This window comes from Anser anser (genome assembly GCF_964211835.1).
Source record: "Anser anser genome assembly, chromosome: 14".
NCBI lineage: Eukaryota > Metazoa > Chordata > Aves > Anseriformes > Anatidae > Anser > Anser anser.
In genome coordinates this window covers 6926106-6950093 of record NC_139735.1, presented here as the reverse complement: position 1 = coordinate 6950093, position 23988 = coordinate 6926106, and the positions used below count along the sequence as shown (strand labels likewise).

At 45.0% G+C, this 23988-nt stretch overlaps 1 protein-coding gene across 8 annotated transcripts in view; it reads right to left on the bottom strand.

Annotated features, from left to right (window-relative positions):
• Window positions 1–23988, bottom strand: part of GRIA1 (glutamate ionotropic receptor AMPA type subunit 1) — a 186859-nt gene that overhangs the window by 121228 nt on the left and 41643 nt on the right. For 6 of the 8 annotated variants that reach the window (XR_014572351.1, XR_014572352.1, XM_083798711.1 and 3 more), the window contains exon 2: window positions 1588–1859. The exons of the other annotated variants lie outside the window; for them this stretch is intronic. Coding sequence is in view for 4 of the 6 variants with exons in the window: in XM_083798711.1 (XP_083654837.1) it covers window positions 1588–1859 (272 nt within the window). In the remaining 2 variants the exon portion in view is untranslated. The remainder of the gene's footprint in view (window positions 1–1587; window positions 1860–23988) is intronic. 8 annotated transcript variants of the gene reach the window in all.

The window sequence follows — 23988 nt, the reverse complement described above, 5'->3', positions numbered from 1 at the left end:
CTGTAAGAGCTGGACCGAGCAGGGCCCATGGCCAAACACCTGCTGCTGCTGCTGGAAGTTTGCTGCATGGAAAAACCCTACATTTAACAGGTGACAGCGGCCAGACTCAGAGAGAGCAGGAAATCTAAAGCTTGATCCTGAAAAGGATCGATCTGAGTGGAAGCGCATCTGAGCCCAGAGCCACAGGACAACATAAAGCGAATAGAAACCAGGATCAGGCTGGACGCAGGCTCAGAGCCTCTCTCCCCTCATGGACCTGGAACAAAATGCTGGGATAACCCAGCCCTAGGAAAAGTTTCCTGCTGCTCCCCCCGCAGGGAACTTCGCTTGTGGCAGGTCCCTTCATGGCATCCAGAAAGTCTGAATGTAATAGCACGAGTCCTGTTATCTATATGCATGTAGAAGCACTATTTGTATTTTAGATAGGGAAACAAAGCGCTTGAAAACAAGGCTGAATTAAAACAGGAGCAGAAAGCATCGATACCCACCCTCCAGGGCAGATGACATGGGGAAGAAACAAATGTGCAGAGAGAGACCTGCTTGCAATGGCACTTCGCACATCTTAAGTATAGAGGGCATCTTCTTGGTGTGTGGAGAGGGCTATTTGTGTACGAATATCACCCACCCCCCCACATGCACCCCCTCTCCAGCCTAATCGTGGGTGTCAGTGAAATAAGATGCTAGTAGCTGAGTTAAGCTCTTATACGTGTTTGTTGAAAGGGAAAGAATCTGGGATGCTGCACAGATTTGGGGTAAAAGGGAAGCAGGAAGGGAGGGAGATGGGGATGTAGCAGGAACAGCAATAAAAGCACCAATTGTGCAGCTATACTAAGGCAGGAGTTGCCTGAACTTGGTGGATTAGCAGTTGATTGGCTTTGTACAGAGAAAGGAGCTGGGAAAGAAAACCGGCGTGCAAGGAAACGGAATTTGGGTTACAAATTGTCATCAATAAAGATCAATGGGAGAGTAATAATGAACCTGGGGCTGGGGGGAGAGCAGCACCGAGAAGTTACAGGAAGGGAGAAAGGAATCAAACAGGCAGTGCTGGTGCACAGAGGAAGCAAGTAGCATGAAATGAAAAGAGACTTCAACGCAAAATCCTCCTCCAATAGCTCTGCCCTTATTCTTTAGCAACAACAACAGAGCGCGCCTGTTTGTTACCTCTCGTCCCAGTTACCTACAGATGAGAGCATCCTCACAAAAATGTATAATGCAACCACCGATTTTGCAAATGCAGCAACGCACAATGGCAGCCCAGATATTTCACAAAGCAAGAAACAGATTTTTTCTTTCATGCTTCCTCCATTTCAGAGGCACTTTTCTCCCTCTGTGTTGGTGTGTGTGCAGGCATTTATTCCCGATCCTCCCCTCCCCCAAAGAAAAATTGATATCTCTCTGCTCTTGCAAATCTCATACCAACAGGAAAACCCAGCCCGCGCTGTTCACCCCCTCTCTCTCTCTCACACACACACGCACATTTTTCCCCTGCAAGCAAATGAACGGGTCGGTTTGCCCCCACCGCCCCCTCTCCACCCCACCGCTTGCCGGGGAGCATCACTCCCCAGCGGCCCCGAGCTCCGCACTCACCTATCTGGATATTGTTGGGGAAATTGGCCCCTAACACTGCCCCTAGGAAACTGGTGCAGAAGAAGGCAAAAATGTGCTGCATATTCCCTTTTGCATTGGCGAAAAAGAAGCCCAGTTCCGAGCATAGATTTGATTTTTCCCCCGCTCTGCTCTCTTTAGCTGCCTCTCTCGCCTCCCCTCTGCTGCGCCTTCTGGATTGCGCGTCTCCTTCTCTCGGAATCCAGCGCTGAGACTGCTGCTTAACACCGCCTGACAGCAGGATTAACTGAGCCCTGTGAGAAAGAAAGAGAGCCCGCTCCTCATCCACATCCCTCCCCCGCCACACACAACACACACGCACGCATGCACGCCGTGCGCTTCCACCGAGCTCCCTTTGCCTTCGCCGAGCTGGAGCTCAACAGCTGGGCACCGCGTCCCCCCACCGCCCCAGCTATTCCCTGGGGGCCCTGGCTGGGGTCTCTAAGGGCAATCCCTGCCTACCCCAAGTTCCCAGCTCCCCCCCGCATCGCCCCTCAACTTCTCTTGGCAAGAGCTAGAAGGAACCTGTGAATCAGTAGGTGGCAAACTCCTCTAGAGAAAGGGCTTAAACTCCTCTGCCTCTCATCCGTCGCATCCCAACCTGGGCTCTCATCCCTGGGGCCAGGAGTTGACCGGATCAGTCTCTACAGCCTGGCTCATTAGGATAATAAAAAGGGAGGGATCCTGCAAACGTGCCTTGGAAGGAAGGGTTTCAGAGCAACAGACAACAAAGATCCTGAAGAAGGAAAAAAATAAATTAAAAAAAAATAAATCACCCACCCCAGCACACACCTTCCTTGCCTCACCGTTAACCTATGAGGCATTCCCATGCACTTGCTCTGGAGGAATCTGTGCTTGCCAGAACCATCAGGCAGGGCAGGCTTCAGAAATTAGGGGGCTTTTCTAGTCTGAATCATTGTAAGAGCTGTTTTGTGGCAGTTCTGGTGAGGTTGGAGCTTATTTGACCATTAGCAGCTTTGCTCAAAAACAAAAGGGAAAAAATCAATAGGAGTAACAACAATAAAAACCAGCCCTTAGGCACCACTTGGGATTTAGAAATGTTTCAGGACAAAGTGTTGTGAACACAAAGCCACAGCCATCTCAGAGAGTAGAGAAAATTCACCCGTTCCCGTCTGAAACATGAAGCCCCAGACCAAACCTGGGGCCTCTTGTACCAGAACGCGATTATCCATGTCTGAGCAGAGAGATTTTGCCTCCACAATTTGCATTCTTACTGAAAACAAAGAGTAAATGGTGAGGAGGAAACAAAGAACACATGATCAAAGAAAACATGTTGTTTGTGTTAGAGTCAGAAATAGGCTCAAAGGTCAGGACTCGCTCCCGCAGAAGGTGCAGTTGGACAGACCGGGACTCTGCAGAGCAGGATAACCAAAACAGGCTGCGACCAAAGCTTTCAAAACCTGCACTAACACGGAGCCATTCTCTGTTGGCCGCAGTGACCAGGTGTGACGTAACTGCTCTTAATATCCTCAAGCCTCTTCTGAAGTCTTGAAAACAGAGACGGTAGCATTTTGTTGTTGTTGGCATGCCCTCTACTTTCTCTAGAAGAGATTTGCCACAGCTCTGGTTCCCCTTACAGCCCTCCCTGCCAACTGCAACAGAGGTCTTGGGTACCGCAGCATCACACACAGCCATGCTCTGTCTCCATAGCCAAATGTGACAACTGGAAAACTCCTCACGTTGCTGTGGGCACAGGCTCTGGGCAAACGAGAATGGACAATGATCTTTGCACAAGGCCAACATTTCATCTCTGCAAATTAGGTTCGGGATCTTTAGCCTCTTCCTAGATGATTTTATGGATCTCGCTGTGATGACAAAATGCTTAAACACCCACATAAGTGCCAGGGCAGACGTTTACAGCAGGCATTTAGCATCTGCAGCACCGTAGTCTAACACCTTGCATCAGAGCAGATTTGTACTGATGCCTACAACTTTGTGGCCTCTTACAAGGACAGCGAGGACAGTCGCACTGCGAAAACAGAGCCCAGAAGACTGACATCTTCCTTATGGCAAGCAATAAAACATCCCTCCAGGATGAACTCATTTTTTTCCCCCAAGCCACCCTTGACCATGGCAATGACTCTCGGTGTCAGAGACTTGCAGGTTCATTAAAGCGATTGTTCAGGCGTTTAGGAGTGAGTTACAGGCGGCCAAAGGATGAGCTTATCTTGGCTGAGTGACCAGCATCCCAGAGCCATATTCAAGCAAACCAGATTTAGGTATGTTGATAGATAGCACCTTCAGATTTCCATCTCGTTCCTTGTATAATATCAACAACACTGATCTGAGGCTAAAATAATCTACTGGTAGGCTTTATAGGCTCTTGCTTTCCATCCAAATTTAACAGAAACAGCTGCATTTATAAGCTAAAGAAAGGTACTGAAGGGTAGCCAATGCAATAGAGAGTTGCTAGCGTGTTTTCGAAACTCCCAAGCAGCCTGTCTGGTAGTAATAATAATAATAATAGCCATAACAATAAAATATTGTAATAGCTCACAGAAAGCTTGCACTGTTGCATTAATTAATGATGCTGCTTTTGTCTATAAACCTTGCAGAGTGCAGGTGGCTTAACAAGGAGAACCTCACCACACTGTAACAAGATAAGTAGCAATAAGACCATTATTTTAAGAATGTATTAATTTCCTTTTTACCTATAGATAGTAGCGTTTTATTCAGTTTGTTAGCACAAGGATGCTAGGAATTAACTCTAGCTGCTCTAAAGATTATTTAAATCAACCTCTGAAGGATATAGCTTCTGAACTTTCAACTAAACACCAAACTTAGTCTTGGGATATTGGTGAAACTCTTAGATGTTGCAGGAATGGTCATAACAGAATGACTGACAGATCAATGCACCTTACAGTGCCAGATATCAGACAGTTCTGGGCTCTTCTAAGAGAAAAGTCTGACTGAATTATCAACTGAATTTTTTAGATTCCTAAAAAACAAGAACAAACATCTGAATGAACTTATTTCTAATTTCCGAAACCAAAGAAAATCATTCATTACAGCATATATGTATATTGCACAGTGCGGTCTTGATCAGGGGGCAACTGGAAATACAGGGGAGTGGAATTATGAAGACCTGTATTTTGTCTTAAAGGCTCCATAAGAAATAGGTGGGACAGGCAGGCACCTGGTGCTTAACAGGGAGCTTCTAACAAGGTCTTGTGGGATAAATCCATGCAATTGAGTGCAATGAGTTAGGTAAATACACGTCTAAGAAAGTGGGCCTTCCGATTTAAGATAAGAAATGGTATAAAGGAATTTTGAAAGAGTGCAGCTGGTTCACTTAAGATCTTTGCCAGACATAACAAGAAAATGAATACATCAAAGCTCCCATTCTCGTTGTGCTCTGCTGGCGGCTGACCTTGCTGTACTTAGCAAGAACCTTTGTTCTCACCCACTTCTGCTCCAAGGTTTTGCACACCAGAGAATTTTGTCTCCAGGGAGGCTGTCTGCCACCTTCCTCTTTGCTTCACTTCGCACAACGTGAAGTTGTCCACGAGAGCAGAATGGCCTGTCTTTGCTATCAGAGCTTTTGTTTCCAGGATAGCAAATAAGCGGTTGTTACAGCAGATATTTCTGTACCAGAACCCTTGGAAAAACAAAGGACTCATTCACATGCAGAAGCCTCCAGCCTTGAAAAATGAGGAAATCAACAGAACTCGGCATCAATCCGACCTCCCAGCAGAATTATTCCCTCCAGTGCCCACTGTGTTTTACATGATGCTCCTGAATGTCTTCAAAGAGGCTATTAGGCTATTGAAATACTACTATTTCTGAAATTCCTATTATTTTCTAGCTGGACAATCTCTATAGGAGGCTTTTGATAAAGAGCAAAATGTAATTATAGTGATTAATTTAAATAAACTCCAAACAACACAGACTCTCGTATGGGTTTTGCAGAGCGTTGGCATACATGAATGTCAATGGAGTCACGTGTGTTTCTCTCCCTGCCTTGTTCAACTCAATTTTGTTATTTTGGATAATGTACCTCTCAAGGAATGATCACAGGTGCTGAGAGGACAGACTCTGGAAATTCAAAATGGGGAAGATTTGGAAGTGATCATGACGGAAAAAGAGCTGAAAGGACGGTGAAAAACGTGTCACAAGAACCTCTGGGGTACGGGATAACCCACGTCCCCCCAGTCTGCTGTTGACCCCACGGGCATCACTAACACAGCAGACACAGGGACAGGTGAGGGGCAAGAAAACCCTCTTGATTTGCAGCACCAGCGTGTGTGCAGATAGCCCTCGGCACACCTACACCCAGCAAACATATGCACAGTCACTGGTGCCACCCACACGGAAGCGACACTGATAGACACGGCGAGGAAGGCGCACGGGTGCTGTGCGCGCCCGCCCGCCCGCGGCATCTCCCGGGCACGGCACAGCCCCAGGGCTCCTGCTGGCAGACGGAGCTGCTGCGGCGGGGCACTGCACGCCTGCAGCCCTGTCTGAAACCACTCCGCAGGCGTCAGCCCGCATGGGTGTTTTGGCACCACAGGGCTAGCGAGCCAAGCCTTAGCCCTTCATTCGTCCTTGCCCTGCAAATTCTGACTTAAGTAGGGACAGCAGAACCTCTGGCTCCTTGTAGTCCTGTCCATGTGTGCCTATACACTTGAACATTTGACATTTGCTTCAGTCTTTTAAATCTGGAGTGTAGTGTTTATGCCATTGAAAAATAGCGCCTGTAAACCGTAGCCTTCAAATCATTTCTGGGGGAACCTCCTTTACAAAGCAACGTCTGTTATCAGGCTGAAAAAAAAATCCCCCCATCAATGAATCAGGCCTGAGGTGCTGATGGTCTCTTCTCTTCTTCACACAACAGCCAGAGCTGTCAAATGAAAGGCTTCGACATCCCAGGAGCAGGTCAGAGAAGCTAAAAGAAGCATGAGCTTCACTTGCTTTCCAATGTGCACTAAAACCTGAAGATGAAGGACAGAGGAAACTTTATACACTGAATTTGTGCTGGATCTGTTCCTCGTTCTTTGAGCAGGCACTGCTCAGAGAGCTGAGGACAGCTCCAAGCAGGTCCTGACTGACGACAAACATCATCTGGGGGCTGACATTTTAAGGCCATCAAATATTATTTCTTCATTTACTGACTGCCGATGGGGGAAGCCTGATACTTGCTGAATCTGGGAAACATCAGCTTTTTCCACAAACTGTTTAAGAATGTGCTTCTGTTGTGATCCTGATCGGTTTATTACCATATTTATAAGAAATGACTTCTTGCTCAATGTAGGGTAATTAAGTAAGTAAATGGACTGGAAGATAAACCCGTCAATCTAACTGGCATTGAAAATACTGTGCATCCTTCAGCTGGAAATTCACGAGCAGCAACTGGCAAATGGATGTTGGGCTCTGGCTCAGATTGCCCTTGGGGTACCATCAGTCTGGCGAGGACCATGGGCTCCACGGGTCAGGCTTCACTGTCACCTAGTGCGTGGGGGACCTTCGGCACAATAGGATCAGTGGCTTTCCTGGAGACAGGTAAGGATGTAAGCGATGCACTTAGTCCAACTTGAATGCAAGTATCAAATGCTGCAAATTCAGATCTGCAATTTTTTTTCTTCCCCAGTTGTTTGTCTGGCCATCTAGCTGGCCCACTGACAAAGGGTTTGCTTCCATCGGATGGGTTTGACATGCTCAGCTAGGGACAGTTCAGACAGCCAGTGATGCAAACAGCACTGTGCTGGGTCTAGGTCCATGAGAGCACTTGTGGAAATGCTACAAATCTCTCTCTGATGAATCCTGAGTGACCCCTTCACTGAAAGAACACTGTCATCTGCAACCCCCAAAATGCTCTCTTCCTCATACACAGCAGGCTGCTAGTACTCATTTTTATTTTTTTTTCCTGGTGAATGGCTGATTTATAACTACTTATAGAAACACTGTGCCCTAGTCTCAGTTTACGTTCTTTGCTGAGTCATAAACATAAATCAGAGTTGTGGGTGGGTCCCTGCTTGTTATTAAAGCACCTTATGTTTCTCAAAACCTCGCCAGAGGAAGCAGAAATTACTGGTAATGCGTTAAAGTTACAGTAGGTCTACTCTCGTTAGAGAATATAACACCCCCCCCCCCCCCCCCCCCCCCCCCAGATTGTGCTGTTATTTTCTAGCTGAAAGGAAAAACAAAAAGTATTAAAAATTTGTTGAAATACATGGTAAGAGGATTATTTACTGTGAAAAGCCAGGCAAAGGGGATGCAGCCTAAATCAGAAATTCTGGTTATCAATAGTTCAGTGAAATGCTCATATACACTAAAAAGTTTTGCTTCACTCAAACTTCCTGAAATGTTGTGAATGCTCCAGATGAAGTCAAATAATGATTGAGGTGATTATACAGTTTAATATTGATATATATGAATCAACCCTCATTTTTTAATCTCTGGCATCAAACCCAAGATGCGCAGAAAACAAACGTGAAATGAGGGAGATAAAAGGATGCTGATTTAGGAAGAAAAAAAAGAAAAAAAGAAAAAACAACACAAAAAGCAGCAGCAGCAGCAATTGCCGCAATTCAAACAGCCTTGCAAAGATCCCATCATTACCATCTGGCTCAGCGTTTCCCAGGCTGCTTTGCTAACATGCAAGATAAACAAACATGTGGGCTGTGCTTTGGGGTGGCTGATCTTGCCCCTTCTAACAGTCGAAGGAATCAAAGCTTTGAACTTGAGCAACTGAGTCAAGGAAAGCACCGCCAATTTCCAGCCCTTGCAGCACATCCTACTATAGCAGCCGCCCTGCAACCAGACAGGAAGGGGGAAAGCCTATGCACAAAACACTAACCTAAAAAAATTGCCAGAATTATCAGTGATTCGCTGTTGGTAGTTTCTGCAATCAATACAGATATTCTCCTCATTCCCTAACTGCTGCCCATGCTTTAGCTCAGAGAGAAACAGGAATTGCTGTGTTGGATCAAATCACGCAATCACGTAAAATCCCTCCCTCTAACCGTCCCAGTCTCACTCATAGCATTGCGTATCACACATTAGCAGTCCGTATGTGTTGTAGAGGTTGGATTTCACGAGGGCTAATGGATGACTAGAGATATTCACCCATGGAAGTCTACAGGGAGAGATTTTCTTTATTTTCACATGTGGAATCTGCACAAATAACCTGAACTCCCTCCATATATTGTCAGAAGAAGTCATTGTGATATACGGTGCCATTATATAATTTTATAAGAAAAGTAGTTTTCTTTAAATCCTTAATAGATGTGAAAGCAAAATTATATTGGTTCCAGCTTGGAGTGAGAAACTGGAATCTGTAGAGTTTCTGAATAAACAGAAAATCCAACATCCACGTCTGGAGAAAATCCAGAGAAGAAACAGAAAGGCTTCAGCATGGGACATCGAAAATTATCAGAGCTGGAAAGAGGAGAATGAAAAGACTAGCACCACTTAGCCGAAAGAAAAGATGAACGGGGAATGAGAAGCTCCAGGTAGTCTAAGTACTGCCTGGCCTAGAGACACTCAATCAGGTATCTTTGATCCTCTTCTATAGCTCCAAAAACGTTTTTCAAGTTCCACGAAGTAATTTTCTACAACTGTGTGGCAGCGGCCCATAACAGTGGGATGTCCCGACTTTATGCTACTACGCTGGAGCATCTAAGTCCTCTGTGGCTCCTAAGTGTCACCACGATGTGCCAGAGGACATCGCTGCCAGCTCTGCAGATGTGTAAGGAGGGAGAAGGGAACGCATTCAGCAGCAGTGGCAGCTCTCCCCTGTGCAGGGGAACTGCATTTTATGGACGCTCAATAGGAAGGTCTTCAGCTGAGCTATCGCCATTAGGCTGCTCTATTTGGGCAAAGAGCTGTAAAGCTTAACCTACAGATCCTCATCCACCCACTATCTCTTCTTCTTCCTTTACACATCACAAAAATGAGAGACCCCTAAGGATACAATCAGAAACAAATGTCTTTTTTAAAGAATCATCCTGTTTTCCAGGCTGGAAGGGAGAGATAAGAAGGACGATACAGGCTGCTTTACACTGCATGTTTCTGGAGATGTCCCACATTTAAAGACTTTCTGTGCTAATCAAGATTTTTGCCCAAGACTTTCTGTACATCATAAGCACAGATCAGTGCTGTATTTCAAGCGAAAGGCTAGACTTCCTTTGTACTCCAACAGCAGATGCAGACAGAAAGAACAGAACACAAATACCCTGTCGCCCGGCGCTCCACAAAGTTTGCAACCCAGTGTAACAACGTCTGCAATTACAACAAGTGGCTATCAAAAGAGGGCAGATCATTAGTAAGCTCCGTGCAGCCCTACAGACAAAGCACAGAGCTGTATACCTTCGGTCACAAAAATATAATAAACAAGATACTTCAAGAATACAAAGATGCAGTGATTGTTTTAGGAATCATGTATGTCTAAGCATACTTGCTTCGGATACAGTCCAGGACTACTGGGCAGCTGGCAGCTGAAGATGCAGTTACTGCATTGAGTCATGCAATTCAAGAAACCCAATGCTCCTATTAGGCTCTGCAGAAGCAGCTCCATTCGACTCCCAGCATCACTCCACCTTGCCCACAGAAAGCCTTGATCATTCAGCTACCAGTGGCCAGTGACATAAAAAAAGAGCATTTATCCCATCTGAGACACTGGCGGCGAAAGCAATTTGCCTAAACTCACAGAAGCTGCTGGAGGGCTGAGACTGAAATCCACAGCGCAGCTCTCTATGCAGCAGGAACTAAAGGAAAGTCCCCAAGCGCGAAAGCCGTGTGTACTTGTCACAGCCCTTGTCTCCCCTGCCCACGTCTCGTAGGAAAGCCCCCAAGAGCTGCTGCCATCTGTAGCAGCATGATGGCAAGCGGTACACTGCCTAAAACAACACAGGGAACCACAGACATTTGGAAGCTATTCAGGTGAACATGGTGCTGCTTTGTAAAAACGAATAATATGCCACAGATTGATTTGTGAGACTTGCTGCTAGCAAAGCCCTGGTTTCTCCTGGGCACTGTGCGACCAGCCCTAGTGATGAAAAGGCAGGTTTTTCTGGCTCCATCTGCCAGGAGCTCGCTTTCATGCCACAACTCTAGGGCTGAGAGAGTGAAGAAAGAGACAATGTGCAATGCAAAGACCTGGTGACCTAATTCATTAACGACAGGCTGCTTTCATCTATTTGACTACGCTTTGCTAGGTACATCCTGTGGGCTCTTTTCTACATACATCCCTCTTTTCCTCGTTGCTGCCAAGAAACAGAAGATACTTAGACTTCCTAACTAGTGGGATGATATCATATTTATTTATAAATGTTCATCCTTGAAATAAAGGGAAGGAGATGATGATTACTTTGCATTTCAATTCCTTGCCTAGGCTTGCGCTACAGCCGCATGAGTTTAGTTGGCCCCTGCTTCCAAGTCCTCCGGATGGCGAGCCACAGGTGCTGGGAGAGCCGTTCCTCTCCGGCTGCATCCACAAAACCATCCTGCCTCCTCCAGCTTCTGCGATGAAGCGTTTTCCCCCAAGAGTTGTGATTATGAAATGTCACCGTGGAAACAGTTGGAATATAATATGTGCTCGCTCGCTCTCCCCCCACCCTTCCTCCCCTCCCACCAGCCTCCTCACTTTCTGAAGCTATGTTTGCTGCACCAGAAAAACCCTTCTCGCGCCCCTCCTCCCCCCAGACCTGCAAAGGGGAGTGTCTGCGCCTCACAGTCACTGTGACAAAAACAGATGCCTCGGAATATATCCCTGTTCATTAACAGCTCCTTGGTACCTTGTAGCAACACTAAACCCACCAAACTCCAGCGGGTGTTACTGCATTCACCAGGACTACCCGCCTTCTTCTGCCAAATAATACTTCTGCACAATGGCATTATAAAGAGGCTTTGAGGCAGTAGGAACCTGGTCTACCGTTGCTATAACCATCACCAAAAGAAAGCTTCTAAAGCAAAGCATAATTCCCCAGCTCCTCTCTCTGCTGTCCTCTCAGACACCATGTTCCCATTAGTGTTATAATGAGAGTGTAACACGGACACATGTCTTGGTTTTCTTTCCCGTATCCCACCACCTAGAGGCAGATCTTCAGATGATGAGTTCTCTGTGCTCTGCCTGTGTTAATAAAGCAAGATTTTCCCCTAATCATGGTTTCTTCCACGCTTCTCATCAGCATCACAAAAGGTCAGAACTGTCCACCTGAGAGTGGAAAGGTCAGTTCACTTTGGATCTGACACGTGCTAGCTTGTAGCTCCTGCAATATAATCAGCTCACTTCATATTTATTTTGTGTGACTTCAGCACTGAAAAAGAGCCGGGGCTGTTCCAGAGCAATCTGCAGTCCCTTGAAAGGAACATGCAAGCAAACCCAAGGGAAAATCTGAACTCAAGAGAGCGATACTCAACAGGCCTCTCTCTGCCAGAGAACGCTGTTGTAGTTCTCAAAGTCATGTAGAGAATTTAGATACCCAGTGGTATTTGTTAATTTTAATTAATGGAAATTGCACATAAAAATCCCCCAGGCAGTTTTTAAAGTGTCAGGCAACAGGGCTTGGAGGGCTGCACAAATGAACCCATTAGGCAAGATGCTTTTCCATACATTTGTTTTAGAAGTGGTCCAAATATACTCTTCCAGACACATGTACGTATGACAAGACAATGCCATGAATCAATGAATTCTCCAAACTCAGAGAAGTCTTGAGCTTCTAACGAGGACCACATGCATGTTGTAGCCCCAGCAGCTTTCCAGTCATCCTTGCACTGGCTGCTAGGGATAGGGAAAGCAGGAACAGCTAATTCTGCACTGGGAGAGATGGAAAGCCCAGGCAGGAGCTCCCTTCGTTGCTGGCTTCACCAGGCCTGAAGGAAGCAAGGGGACATGCCTCAGTGACTGGGCCACTGGGAGCATACAACCTCGTTACCTCCACAAAGGCCTCTAAGGTAACTGTAAGAGATGCCTGTTGGAAGTGGAAGCCCCAAGAAATCTCTGAATACCAAAGCCTGAGGGTGATGCGTTGCAGTGCAAGTCCCAGCTTCTATTTAAACTTCTTTTTTCTAGCCCCCTCCATGGCAGGTTATTTGTGAGCAGCATGGAGAAGAGGATGCATCCTGTGACCACACAGAGGATGGTGCTTTTGGTGCTTTCTGGTCCTCACGGAAGGCACAGAACTCCAAAAAAGCAGCTTAAAGTTGTCGTTGTCCTCATTAACGTCTCACCAGCAGCCCCACACACAGAGCAGTGTAAGGTAGTATGACAGCACTTCAGAATAATAAGATCAGCTCAAGAAGAAAAAAAATAGGTCTTTTGCATGGCATGTACTGGTATTTGCACTCTGAAAGCATTCCTTCAGCCACTTTGCTCCTTTAATGACAATCCAAGAACAGGCATAGGAAATCCCTGAGACAGGCTAATGGACACCCCTCCCACCCCGGTCTCCAAATAAGCAATTCAAATTGACAGCATCTCTCATCAGAATTGTTAATTCTCCGCCGTGCGACAGCCTCCCGTAACTCCCAGGCTCACCAGGTGGAGAAGAATCACAAAGACTTTCAATTTAAATACCGTTTCTATTTCTGACACGCTTTCAATTACCTGCGAAGGCAACCCATCGCTCACGTTGCCTTGCCCTCTCCACTGATCCTTGTGCTGCTAACAACCCTTTGCAGCAAAACCCCTTTCCCCCAGGGAGGTGTACAAAGCAGCTCGTGGAGATGAGCGGTCGGGCCAGGATCAGGCTGTGCTGCAAGGCCATGGCAGGGATAGGGATGGAGCTCCGACGTCCACAGCCAGATGCCAGCCTGCTGCACATGGAGATGAAGACAGCCACTCGTGCCTCTCCTGCAAGCAGCTCTGCCCAACCTGGGGCTAAAGCTGTGATGGGAAGAGCCACAGTACCAAGAGGGTCTCACTAGGAGCAAGCAGAGCTCGTCCTTCCACCAGCCACTACAGGTAGTGTCACCAAAGGTTATCGCGTGTCATTGCTCCACAAAGTGCTTTTCACGTGTCCTGTGCCCCTTAGTGTTCCCACTGAGAGAGGAAATCAGGACATTTGCTATTTTAACCATAATCAGATTTAGACTTTTCATGCAAGTGACTGTGACAAATTGCTGTCCCCAATTATCAGACGCAATCCTCCTTCACCAAAGCAGCGTAGGTGACAGGGGAATCAGGACCATTCATAGCTGGGCACCAGCTAATTACCAGGCACTCAGACAAGCCTGTAACCTTAGGCAAGGTGAGGTGGGAGTGGAAGGCTGAACTATCTCACTGCTGCCGTCTGCTGCTCTTACAGTCGTACTTGAGCCTGTCCATCAAAACAGGGCACCCGACTCATTCCCACTCACCCACAGTTCTCCTACCTCAGGCAGGAAGTCAAGACACGGTGCTTGGGTATCGTCATCCATTCCCTGCTTCAAACCAACTTCCACAAAATACTGCTTCGTTCATTCACTTATTTTCTCCTGTTTGTGAGCCACCTTTTTCCAGATTATGATTAACAGCACATGTGTGCAGATCATACAGTGTCCTGGGCTCAGCAGAGACATCTGCATCCAGACAACCTGGCAATCTACATAGAATAAAAGGAGACAAGACTGTTCCGACAGTCGTTTGCATAAGGCCACGCGTCAGTTCAGTGTGAAAAGGCACAGATCTGCTTATTTTCAACTGACAGCACTGCCTTTTGGTCACAGGAGTCCTTATTCTACTCCAAAGTAAAACTAACAAAGTTTAATCTCCTACCAGTCTCCACTCGAAGTGTTGGGGGAGGGAGGGTGTGCTACAAGACCTAAGACATGACATTTTTATGTAGTTGGTAAAAAAAATAAAGATGCTTTTGACAGAAAATTGCAACCTTTCATTGAAAAATCCTCTCAGAAAATTGGCGTTTTCTGCCTGTCTGCATTTGATAGAAAATAATTTTCTTCCTAGTGCTTCCTTTGTAGAGGTTTGGAAAGCTAAAAACCCTTTGGCTAAAAAAAAAATAAATAGAGAAGCTGGGGGGGTGGGGAGGGGGTCAGCTAAAAATACTTCATTTGCTATTTGTCAGTGAAAAGTCAACAGCTTCTACAATACATCTGCCACTTGATCTTGCAGGCAGATATGAGATTTTCCCTGAGATGCACAAACAGAGCTGACAATAAGGAGATCAGCACCAGCATTTTCTCCATGAAGCATTGGTTTGTACAACATTCTGGATCATAGCTTGAAATGAAGTCTATGCTGAAAAAAGGTCCCTGGTTCCTGGAAACAATGAGAATTAGTTTTTTTTTATTATTTATTTTTTATTTTGTTTGTTTTCTTCTTAAATTCTACCACTGAGTGAAAAAGTAGTCTAAGCAAAAATATTCAAGGCCGGATATACTCAAAGAGTGAGTAGATCTCACGTTATCTAGTAGGCATTTGTAGGAGTAACAGGAGAGCGATCACAACTCCCGTCGCACCTTCTGGGACTGAAACCATCCCTAGGCATCCCTGCCACAGCTCCGGCTCCGCCAGCTCAAGGGCTGGGGCCGATCCCCACCACCTCCAGCCCCGCTCCGCACCCGTGGGCAGCTGCTCCCGCCAGGCACCGAGCGCTGCAGCCTTCGTGGGGTGCAAAACGCAGCATCCAAGCAGCCCCGTAACCATGACAACGTTCAGGATCCAGAATTCACACGTTGCAACTCCTTGTAGTAAAAAGGAAATATCAACAAGGAATGGAAGGCACTTCCTGCACATTTCCATGTTCAAGGAATTCCTTGGGAATATCCTGGTTCTTCAGAATATGAAAATGAAGGGTGTAGAGTCCTCATCCAGTACCAACTGCTTCAGGGATGGTTACTTCTCTCCTTTTTTTCTAGTTTTTTTTTTTTTTTTTTTTTTTAATGAATCTTTAGCTCCTTTTAATTTTAACATTCATTATAATGACTCAGGTAGGTTCTCTCCACCAACAACCCTCACCCCACCCTCCACTTAGAGTGGAGCACCATGTTTGAGGAATGACAGTCATTTTTCTGAGCATACAGTGACTGTGATTTGAATGTCAACCCTGTGAGCACGATTAAACGCAGGATTAACTTTTTACATTCCCCAGCTGCAAAAGAAGTTGTACACTTCCATCAGCTTGCCATGCTGATGCTAATAAACCCACCGAGTCTCTATGGCAACAAGGCTAGTTAGACATGGGGAAATGTTGGGGTTGGTCCTTTTGAATTTCTCTTGGTCTAGGCTGCAACAAGATGGTTACGTGGTTAAAAGGGCTCAAACTTACTCAAAAAGAAAATAGGAATGAGGGTCAAGGAACAGAAAGTGGAGACTTTTCCAATTAGAAGGGCCAGCTGCTGTTCCTTGGACCTCCGTGTTTTGGGAGTTGCATCAAATCTGCTTTCATTGACTGTGCCCAGTTCGGAGAACCACACGAGTGTGCCTGGAGAGCGCGACCTTGACAGAGACGCCTCTGATCTGGGAGGAAATCCCAGCTCAGTCATCTCACCCAGAGCTCCCTGGTCCGAGCAAAGCCACAGCAGAGCCAAATGCTCCAGGATGCCTGGAGTCCACCTTCATTTGAAAGGGCTACAAATCAATTTGGAATGAAACATCCCTTTCCTCCTGCTGCCACTTCTCATAACAGCAAAGAGGAGGTTCCTCACTGAGCGACTCCAGGTGAAAACATGCTTAAGTGGGCAAAAAAGCACAGGGCTCTGCTAAACTGCCCATCAGCCAGGAAGAGCTTGGTAAGGAGCTTTCGAAGCACTTTGTTAGATGGGTGTGTTGAGAGCAACTGGCCTGACAACAGCAGGAGCATCACGCTGCACTTGAGGAGATGGCAGAGTTATTAGGGCTCTCCCCATCGCTGCTGCCTCCGCTTTAGGCAGCATCAGAAGAGCAGACAAGGGTGAAATGGGTAGAAAAGATCTAATCACTTTAAGGATGCCTTTAAAGAACTTGTCCTGAACGAGACTGATGCAAAGTTATAGGGAATGACTGGAAGAAAAATCTTTGAGCAGCCAATGCCTTTCAGAGGTCTCTCTGGTCATCTTTCTACATGGCTTTGCCAGGAATATCGTGGTGCCTCTAGCTTTGTGCAGAACCCTTGCATGGCCATGTGCAGGACCTTGTGTTTGAGTTACCAAGTCACAGAAGTGTGAGGCATTTTATCCACATTGCATAAGGATGCTGCAAGGATAAATTCAGTACTGGTGGTGGCTGAAGCTAAATAGAGAGGCTCTGCACCTATTACTCCTATCCCTGTCAGGTTTTTAGACAAGATTCAAATTGTAGTACTGCCAGTTCTACACTCTTTTCAACAACTACAGAATGTGCTGAGGTCTGATTTCCCTTTAAAACATTTAAAGAAATATCAGTGAAATTATGGATCATATTTCCTATAAAGGTGCTGAAACTTAAGGTAAGGAAAAAACTCCATAGTTTTTAAGAGCTGCTTTTAAAAGGCAGAGATTGCAGTTTTATAACATCAAGAAGTCTTTCATTGGAAACACAGCTATTATTACTGTAAATGGCAGTAGAATTTCAGTAGAATTTCAGAGGAGTTGTAGCAAATGCATCAAAATACACATTTAAGTCACATTCCACCTCCCAACAGGGTCATTGCTGGTTTTGCAACTGACGGGAGAAGAATCAAGGTGTTTCTGTCCATGTTACCAGGAAGTACATATGTATATACTTCACACAGATGTTACGTTTGAAGGGGTTTTTCTACATCGTGTTAAATGTCTTTTCTTCTGCCCATAGAAACTGGTAGGAAGCCAGCATTTCAGAACTGAAGAGAAGAGAGTTGGCTATTCTGTAGTCAAGGCAGAAACAAACAAGATAAATTTCCAACGTAAAATCACAAGTGAAGTTCGCAGTGCAGCCATTGAACTGGGCTGTGACTTGAGAGCCCTGCTGATCAGACAAGCAAGTGAACACATTTGAAGATGCCACCAGCCCTCAGCTAGGTCATGATAATAGACTAAATCCACTGCAATGCGAAATAAAATGATTAATTTGCTCCACTGCTGAAGAAGGGCTAGAAGTGAGCAGTCATTCTTCTAGCTGAGCTGAAGGCAGTGTAGCTTCTTGAAAAGCGGCGACCCCAGTGCTTGACAGCACAAGCATCCTCCGGGTTAGAGCTTTATTTTCCATTCTGCTGCTGGCCTCCGTAAGGCCACTTTTCTCCCTTCCTGTCCCACCTTTCTGTCTTCTTACAATGGCCTAGGGGTAATGGCTCTCTCCTACAAAGCGCTCTACAAACCCTAGCAACTTGGGGCCTCTAGGTGCTACTGTAATACAAATAATAAATAAAGGACCTGAGTTCTTTGGTGACATGTAAGCTTGAAGCAGTGAGTTGAACTTATTTCCCAACCCTCTCATCACAGGAAAGAATTTCAGCATGGCTTTCCACCTTGCTAGAGCATCTTCTCCGGCGCTGCCTTCCAATATCCCCCTAGACAGCGAGAGCAGCGGTGCAGGCAAGGCCTCTCCCACTCACAAACACTGCTGCAAGACGTGTGCTGCTGCAGCTGTCAAACACCCAGAGAAATGATTAAAAATCCAGCGCCCTGAGCTATGCCTGTCGCTGAATATCCTTTAGGGCTTATTGTTCTAGCCAACTCTAGCTCTCCTGACTATAGCCATTGGTCCCTTCAGTCTTACATGTTTAGTAAAGGTACGTAGGTCATTGTGGAGGGGTTTTTGTGCCAGATGTTGCCATGATTTACCCCAAAGGGATACTGCTGAGTACAGGTGACAGCCGAACCCAGGAGCACAGCAAACCTGCCATTTGACTCCTGAACAGGCAGTCTCCAAGCATGAGCACTATGTTAACTAGTGGTTCCTCCTCCACCTCCTTTTTGCACCGAGGCAGGAGTAGAGGCTTTCATATTGTTTTAGGCATACAAATACGGTAGATAAAACAGGGGGTAAATTCTTTCACTGCCCAGAAGAAGCAAAGAACAAATCAGAGCTGTGGTCCAAGCTGCTACAGCTGGAGCATGATGCACAGAATCAAGGAACGCAAATACTCCTTGCCCTTTGTATGAGTAAATTATATGCAGCCCCTGCCCCTTGATAGTTTCTAAGCGTGGCACAGTCAGGGCTCCCTGCCTCCCCAGCAGGACCTTGTGCATCCCCTGGGAACAGAAGGGGCCCAAACCATTTCCCTCTGTGCCCCACAGCAGCCAAGGGTGGGTGCCAAATGCAAGGCAGCACTTGGATGAAGCAGCCTCACATGGCCTCCTGCCCTGCTGAAACAAAAGCAGGCCACCAAGGGAAAAGTCTGGTGCTACCCAGGGCTATTTTGAGTCAGGGGTTACTTTTCCTGTAATGCAAGATCCTCACTTTGTGCAAAAAAACTTGAAGCACGATGAGTTTACAAGTATGAAAAATGATTAGACTGTTACCAGTCTCAGCCTATTTTCAGGCACTGGGGAAACTCCAGCATAACTGTAGCTGTTATTTTCGCTGCTTATGACTCAAGGGTTAAGAAAAATTATCGGAACAATCACATTTAAAAATGTGATTTAAAATAACCCTTCATTTTCTCTCCTCTCAACAGGCCATTTCATTTCTTTCCTGGCAGGAATAGTTTGCATGTGAAATTGAAAGCAGAATTGCTTTTTAGAAAAAAAAAAGTCATCCCCAAACTGCAGCTCTGCCCACTTGGGAACAGCATGCTCCTGCCAGGCTGTGCTCCATCGGGGCCTCTTTTATCTAATGTGCCACCTGATGAATGTGAGATTAACATACCCTGCCCAGAGACAGAGTGAACACAGGGAACCTCATTTAGAAAACGCAGTGTCTGCTTGTTCCCCTGGCTTGTCTTGTCTCCTCTTGATGGGCTACAGTCTCAGAAGAGGGTTGTGTATTATGGCACAAAAGGCTGATCTTGAGGACAAGCAGCAGAACCTAAAGAACTGCACAATCATACCTCCTGTTCCTAAAGGACGCACCCCTAAGCCGTGACTTCTCCTGCTGTGCTCCATATAGGACCCAACTGAGCAGGATTCAGACCAGAGGCTGAGCTCAGGTGACTCCTTCCACCTCCTGCCTGCTTCTGTTTCTCCTTTCAGAGAAGCTCCCGGGTGTCGTGCCCCCAGCCTTGCATACAGCACCTCACACCAGCAGCTGCAGTGTCCTGCAGAGCCAACCCTGCCGCAGCCAGCCTCCCAGGCATCAGAAGCTATATATTTTCAACCTACCGACCTCCCACACTACAGCACAATGTTTTTTTCTTAAGCAAGAAAATTATCCTTTGGAAAGACATCCAGGATTTACCAACAGATTACTAGTAATGCAAACCTATTTGTTACATACCTGTGCTTACCTCAGGCATATGGATATTAATATTCAGCCGAATGAGTTCCAGGAACTAACTCTGACTGTGAAGACAAATCAAACGACAGCCCCCTCCACCTCAGCACAATTGCGTGGTGAAATACTGGTGACTTTTAGGTACACAAAGGCTTGTTTTCAGTAAGCCAGAGCATAAATGACCGAAAAAGACTTTGACACACTGCTTTCCTAATGCTTTTGGTCAGATGTTTTTTAAAAAGTTGTGACTCAGGGCTCCAGACTGCTCTCCTTCTCTACCACTGGAAATAACACCACTGGAATCAACAATTACAATTTCTCATGAGTCTGTTGCTATTAGCGATGAAAAGGCTGGTTTTGAAATCTATTAATTTCTTAATGGAACAGAGCTTGTGCACAAGCCCCAAGTTTTTCTTGGGCTCCCTGTTCTGGATTTAATCCCAGTTTCTTGCCCTCTCTAGTACACAATGAGACGGGGATAGCATGCCATCCCACAGCCTTGCCTTCCCTACCAAGCTGAACTTGGTCCTGCCCTTTCATGCAAATACTCTGCACAAAACCATTATGTGCATTCATAAGTGACAGATTGCCCCTCCTGGAATTCCTTGTTTGCCATCATGTCAAAAGCAGCTCTGGGACAGAACTCAAACAGTCCATGTGGAATAAAAGCTTCTTGACCTGCCACCTGATTCTCTGCTCTTACTGTTTATGTTTGCCGTTGGGAAACCCAGTGCTAGAGAAGTGAATCAAGGCAAGTCATAACTACTGGGCATACTATTGGTTTTGACAATGAGATTGGTTACTTGTATATTTTTATGGTGCAACTTACAATAATTTAGCCTGTGATTTTTTTTTTTTTTAAATAATCTTCTATTAAACAAACAGACAGCTAACACAGGTTTCTTCCTTCCCTGAAATTCCCTCTTTGCCTAAGAATATGTCCCATCGTCCAGAATTTATTTTGCACTCCACGCAACAGAGTGAAACCTAATGGGTCCATCTGGGACAATGCTGCATTAGTTAACCATCGTTTATGCTGACTTGCTACGCATTAGACTCCAAGTAAAACTTGCACTGGGTACAAATCTCAGCCTGAAAGAGCTATTCCCAGCTCAGCATATCAGCCTTTCCCCCTTCATGGTATTGAGGGACAACACAAACTGGATGATCCAGAGGTTCCTGAGAAGATTTGGGTCATGCTCCTGAAATGCATCTCTGACCCTGTTTAGGAAATCTTTCCTTCCTTCACAGAGGAAGGGGCACGGCACATTCTAAAGTCTTTTGGCTTGGGAGTTGCTACGAGATATTTGCTACTGCTTCAGCTCAAGTGACTGGAAGCATCACAAGAGCATCTTCAAGACTTTCAAGACTTGAAACGAGAATTACTTTCTTTTGCTTCCATTCCTCATACCATGTAAACTGTTTTCACTCTTCCCACAGTGCCATTGCTAACAATAAAGAACACAAGCAATGTTTCAGAACCATTAACACTGCTGCTAAGTCTCAGCACATTCATGATATTACTTGTAAGCCCATGGGACTACAACACCTAGACAAACCAATCCATATGCCTTGCAAGTAGAAGACACTGGATAAAGGGAAAATTCGTGTTTTGCAAGTAACAAAGTGAGAGAGGGTAGATGTTTAAGACTGACAATGTCAAGAGTTTAAAGCTAACAAAAGAGGTTAAGAAAAACAAAATACCTATGAATGCTTGAAAAAGTAGTTTACTACTTTTAGCATCTTTTAATGTGACCACTTCTCATAAGTGTTGAACTATGAATGAATAAGAAGTGAAGTCAAGCAATCAGCTAAAAATAATATGAAAAAAGTATCTGAGTATTTTTTTAAGTACCTGTGGTTACATAAGTAATTATTTGTACTTTAAGAATGAAAGGCATTTACACTGTCATCAGAGAAGGGCCGCATCAGACTTCATCTTCAAACTGAGTTCTGAAAAACCTAGCTAAAAAGAGAAGAAAGGAAAACAAAAGCTTCCACATCAGAAGTTTGCTTTGAAATCTCATGGAGATCTTCAAACTATCTCACTTTCATTGAAGAAATTGTAGAGAATTAGCATGCACTTTGCTGAAGCTAGATGTGTTGCAAGAACTTGTATGGTACTGAACTCTTTGTAGGAGTAAAGCGCTCAACTTTTGTGGTTTAGCATTCAGACGGAGTTTGGACATTTTCTACCACTTCTTGTACACTCAGCACTGGACACCACTGTGTGCTGCCTCCTGCATTTACCACCATCCAGCCCTACACTGGGAACTGTAAATCTTGGTCTCCATCTGGCAGCTGAGCCTGCCTTGAAGACTGATCAAACATACGGGCACCTGCCCCACTGACCTGTGAGACAACTGCATCAGCCGAGATACACCTTACTTCTTGGGCACACTGATTGTGCTGTGCTTCACAGAGAAAGCAACTTTTCTGTATCACACAGGTGATCTATGTCAATGGCACCCCAAAGACATTATCTGTAAGTCACTTTACTACTTGCTTGTCAGAAGGAGAGAGAATTGTTATTATTATTAAAGTATCAACTTAATTCTGTGCATTTTCAAAGCCATAGTTCTTCATAACTTACTACTGGAAAGTGCATATGCTCCAATTTCTAGATTAGTGACAGCAACACTACATGTATCACAATCCTTTTTGAAATGCTTCATGAAATTTCATCTGGATTTCATAACATCGCTATTGTTAGTTAAATAGTAACTGACTTTAGGAGCACATTAAATGAGGAGCAATAGCAATGTAATATGAAAAACTGTAACACAGTTATCCCACACTTCTTCAATAGTCAATTACTACTTTTAAGATGCAATACTTGAAATTCAAATTAAATGATTACAGAAATGCTGATTTCAGAGTGCTGTCATTTAAACCAGGGTAAAGCTGCTGCTATAAACCTGAGTCCTCTACGCTAGATGTTGCAGAATTTTTATTTTTAAACCAGCTACAGGTGAGGGAAAATAGGCTGTTGTAAGATTTGTTTATTAACTGTAGATCCTCTCTCCCATGCCATGACTTAAAAAGCACTAAGCAAATCCTGGTGCAGTCAGTGGAAAGACTACTGACTGCAGATGCTTGTGTCAGGCCCTGGACAGAAATCGTTCACACTCCATCTCTTCATGAGTACTTAGGCACTCTATGGAAGAAGTTCCTTCAACTCACTTTGGCTTTGTTTACATCCAGAGACACAGGAGAGCTGAATGAGTAGAGAAGGAGAAGTTGACTTCAGATATAAGTAAATGTTGCAGCAGTAGATGAGATCCTTCTTGTGCCAGGAAAATAATACACCTGCCTTATAAAATCACTATCCTGAGAGCATGGACATCTAGGAAATTTGTCAAGGGAAATATATTTCCTATATATAAACAAAAGATGAAAACATGTTTAGCAACCAACAGTAATTTCAGTAATATTCCAGGCTGTAGCACAAACTTCAAAGAAAAGTGTACTTACGCTCAGACTTCACTGGAAAAATAGGATGATATACAACATGGATTTACTATCCTATGTCAGACTAACTTGATCAATTTCACTATTTTCCCCAACACTAAATTCTTTCAGATCAGAAAGAAGCAAGCGTGGTACACAGCTTCCCTGGACTTCAAAGAGTTAAAATGAAGTCAGATGAATACCCATGGGGTTTAAAATCTTTCTTTTAATCCTTTCACAATGCTGTCTGCTGTACTGCAGAAATCTGTCAAATACTGAATTCAACTGCACATATATCTACTGCTGTAATAAATAATCATGAAAACATGAGGGGAAAGCACTCTGCTATGATGCAATGTGTTTTGGATCTATGCATGTGAATTGTATTTATCAGACTTCCTTCTTCAACAGGTCAACACTTTCTTTATCAGGGATCTATTTGGAAAAGTCTTTAATACATTTTTCTGGGCTTTGTGACAGTAAACCTAGCACCTTATTTTTTTTTTTTTCCCTTTCCACTGTCCTGCTTTCCTTTTTTTTAAATTTTTTTTCTGCTTTTCCTGGTGTTTTTTAGCTTGCCTTTGCATGGTGATATATGGCACAGCTAGCTTGGACCTTCTGTCTACCCTTCAGGAGCCCTTTGCAAGCCTGTCTGAGTAGTCCTTCTC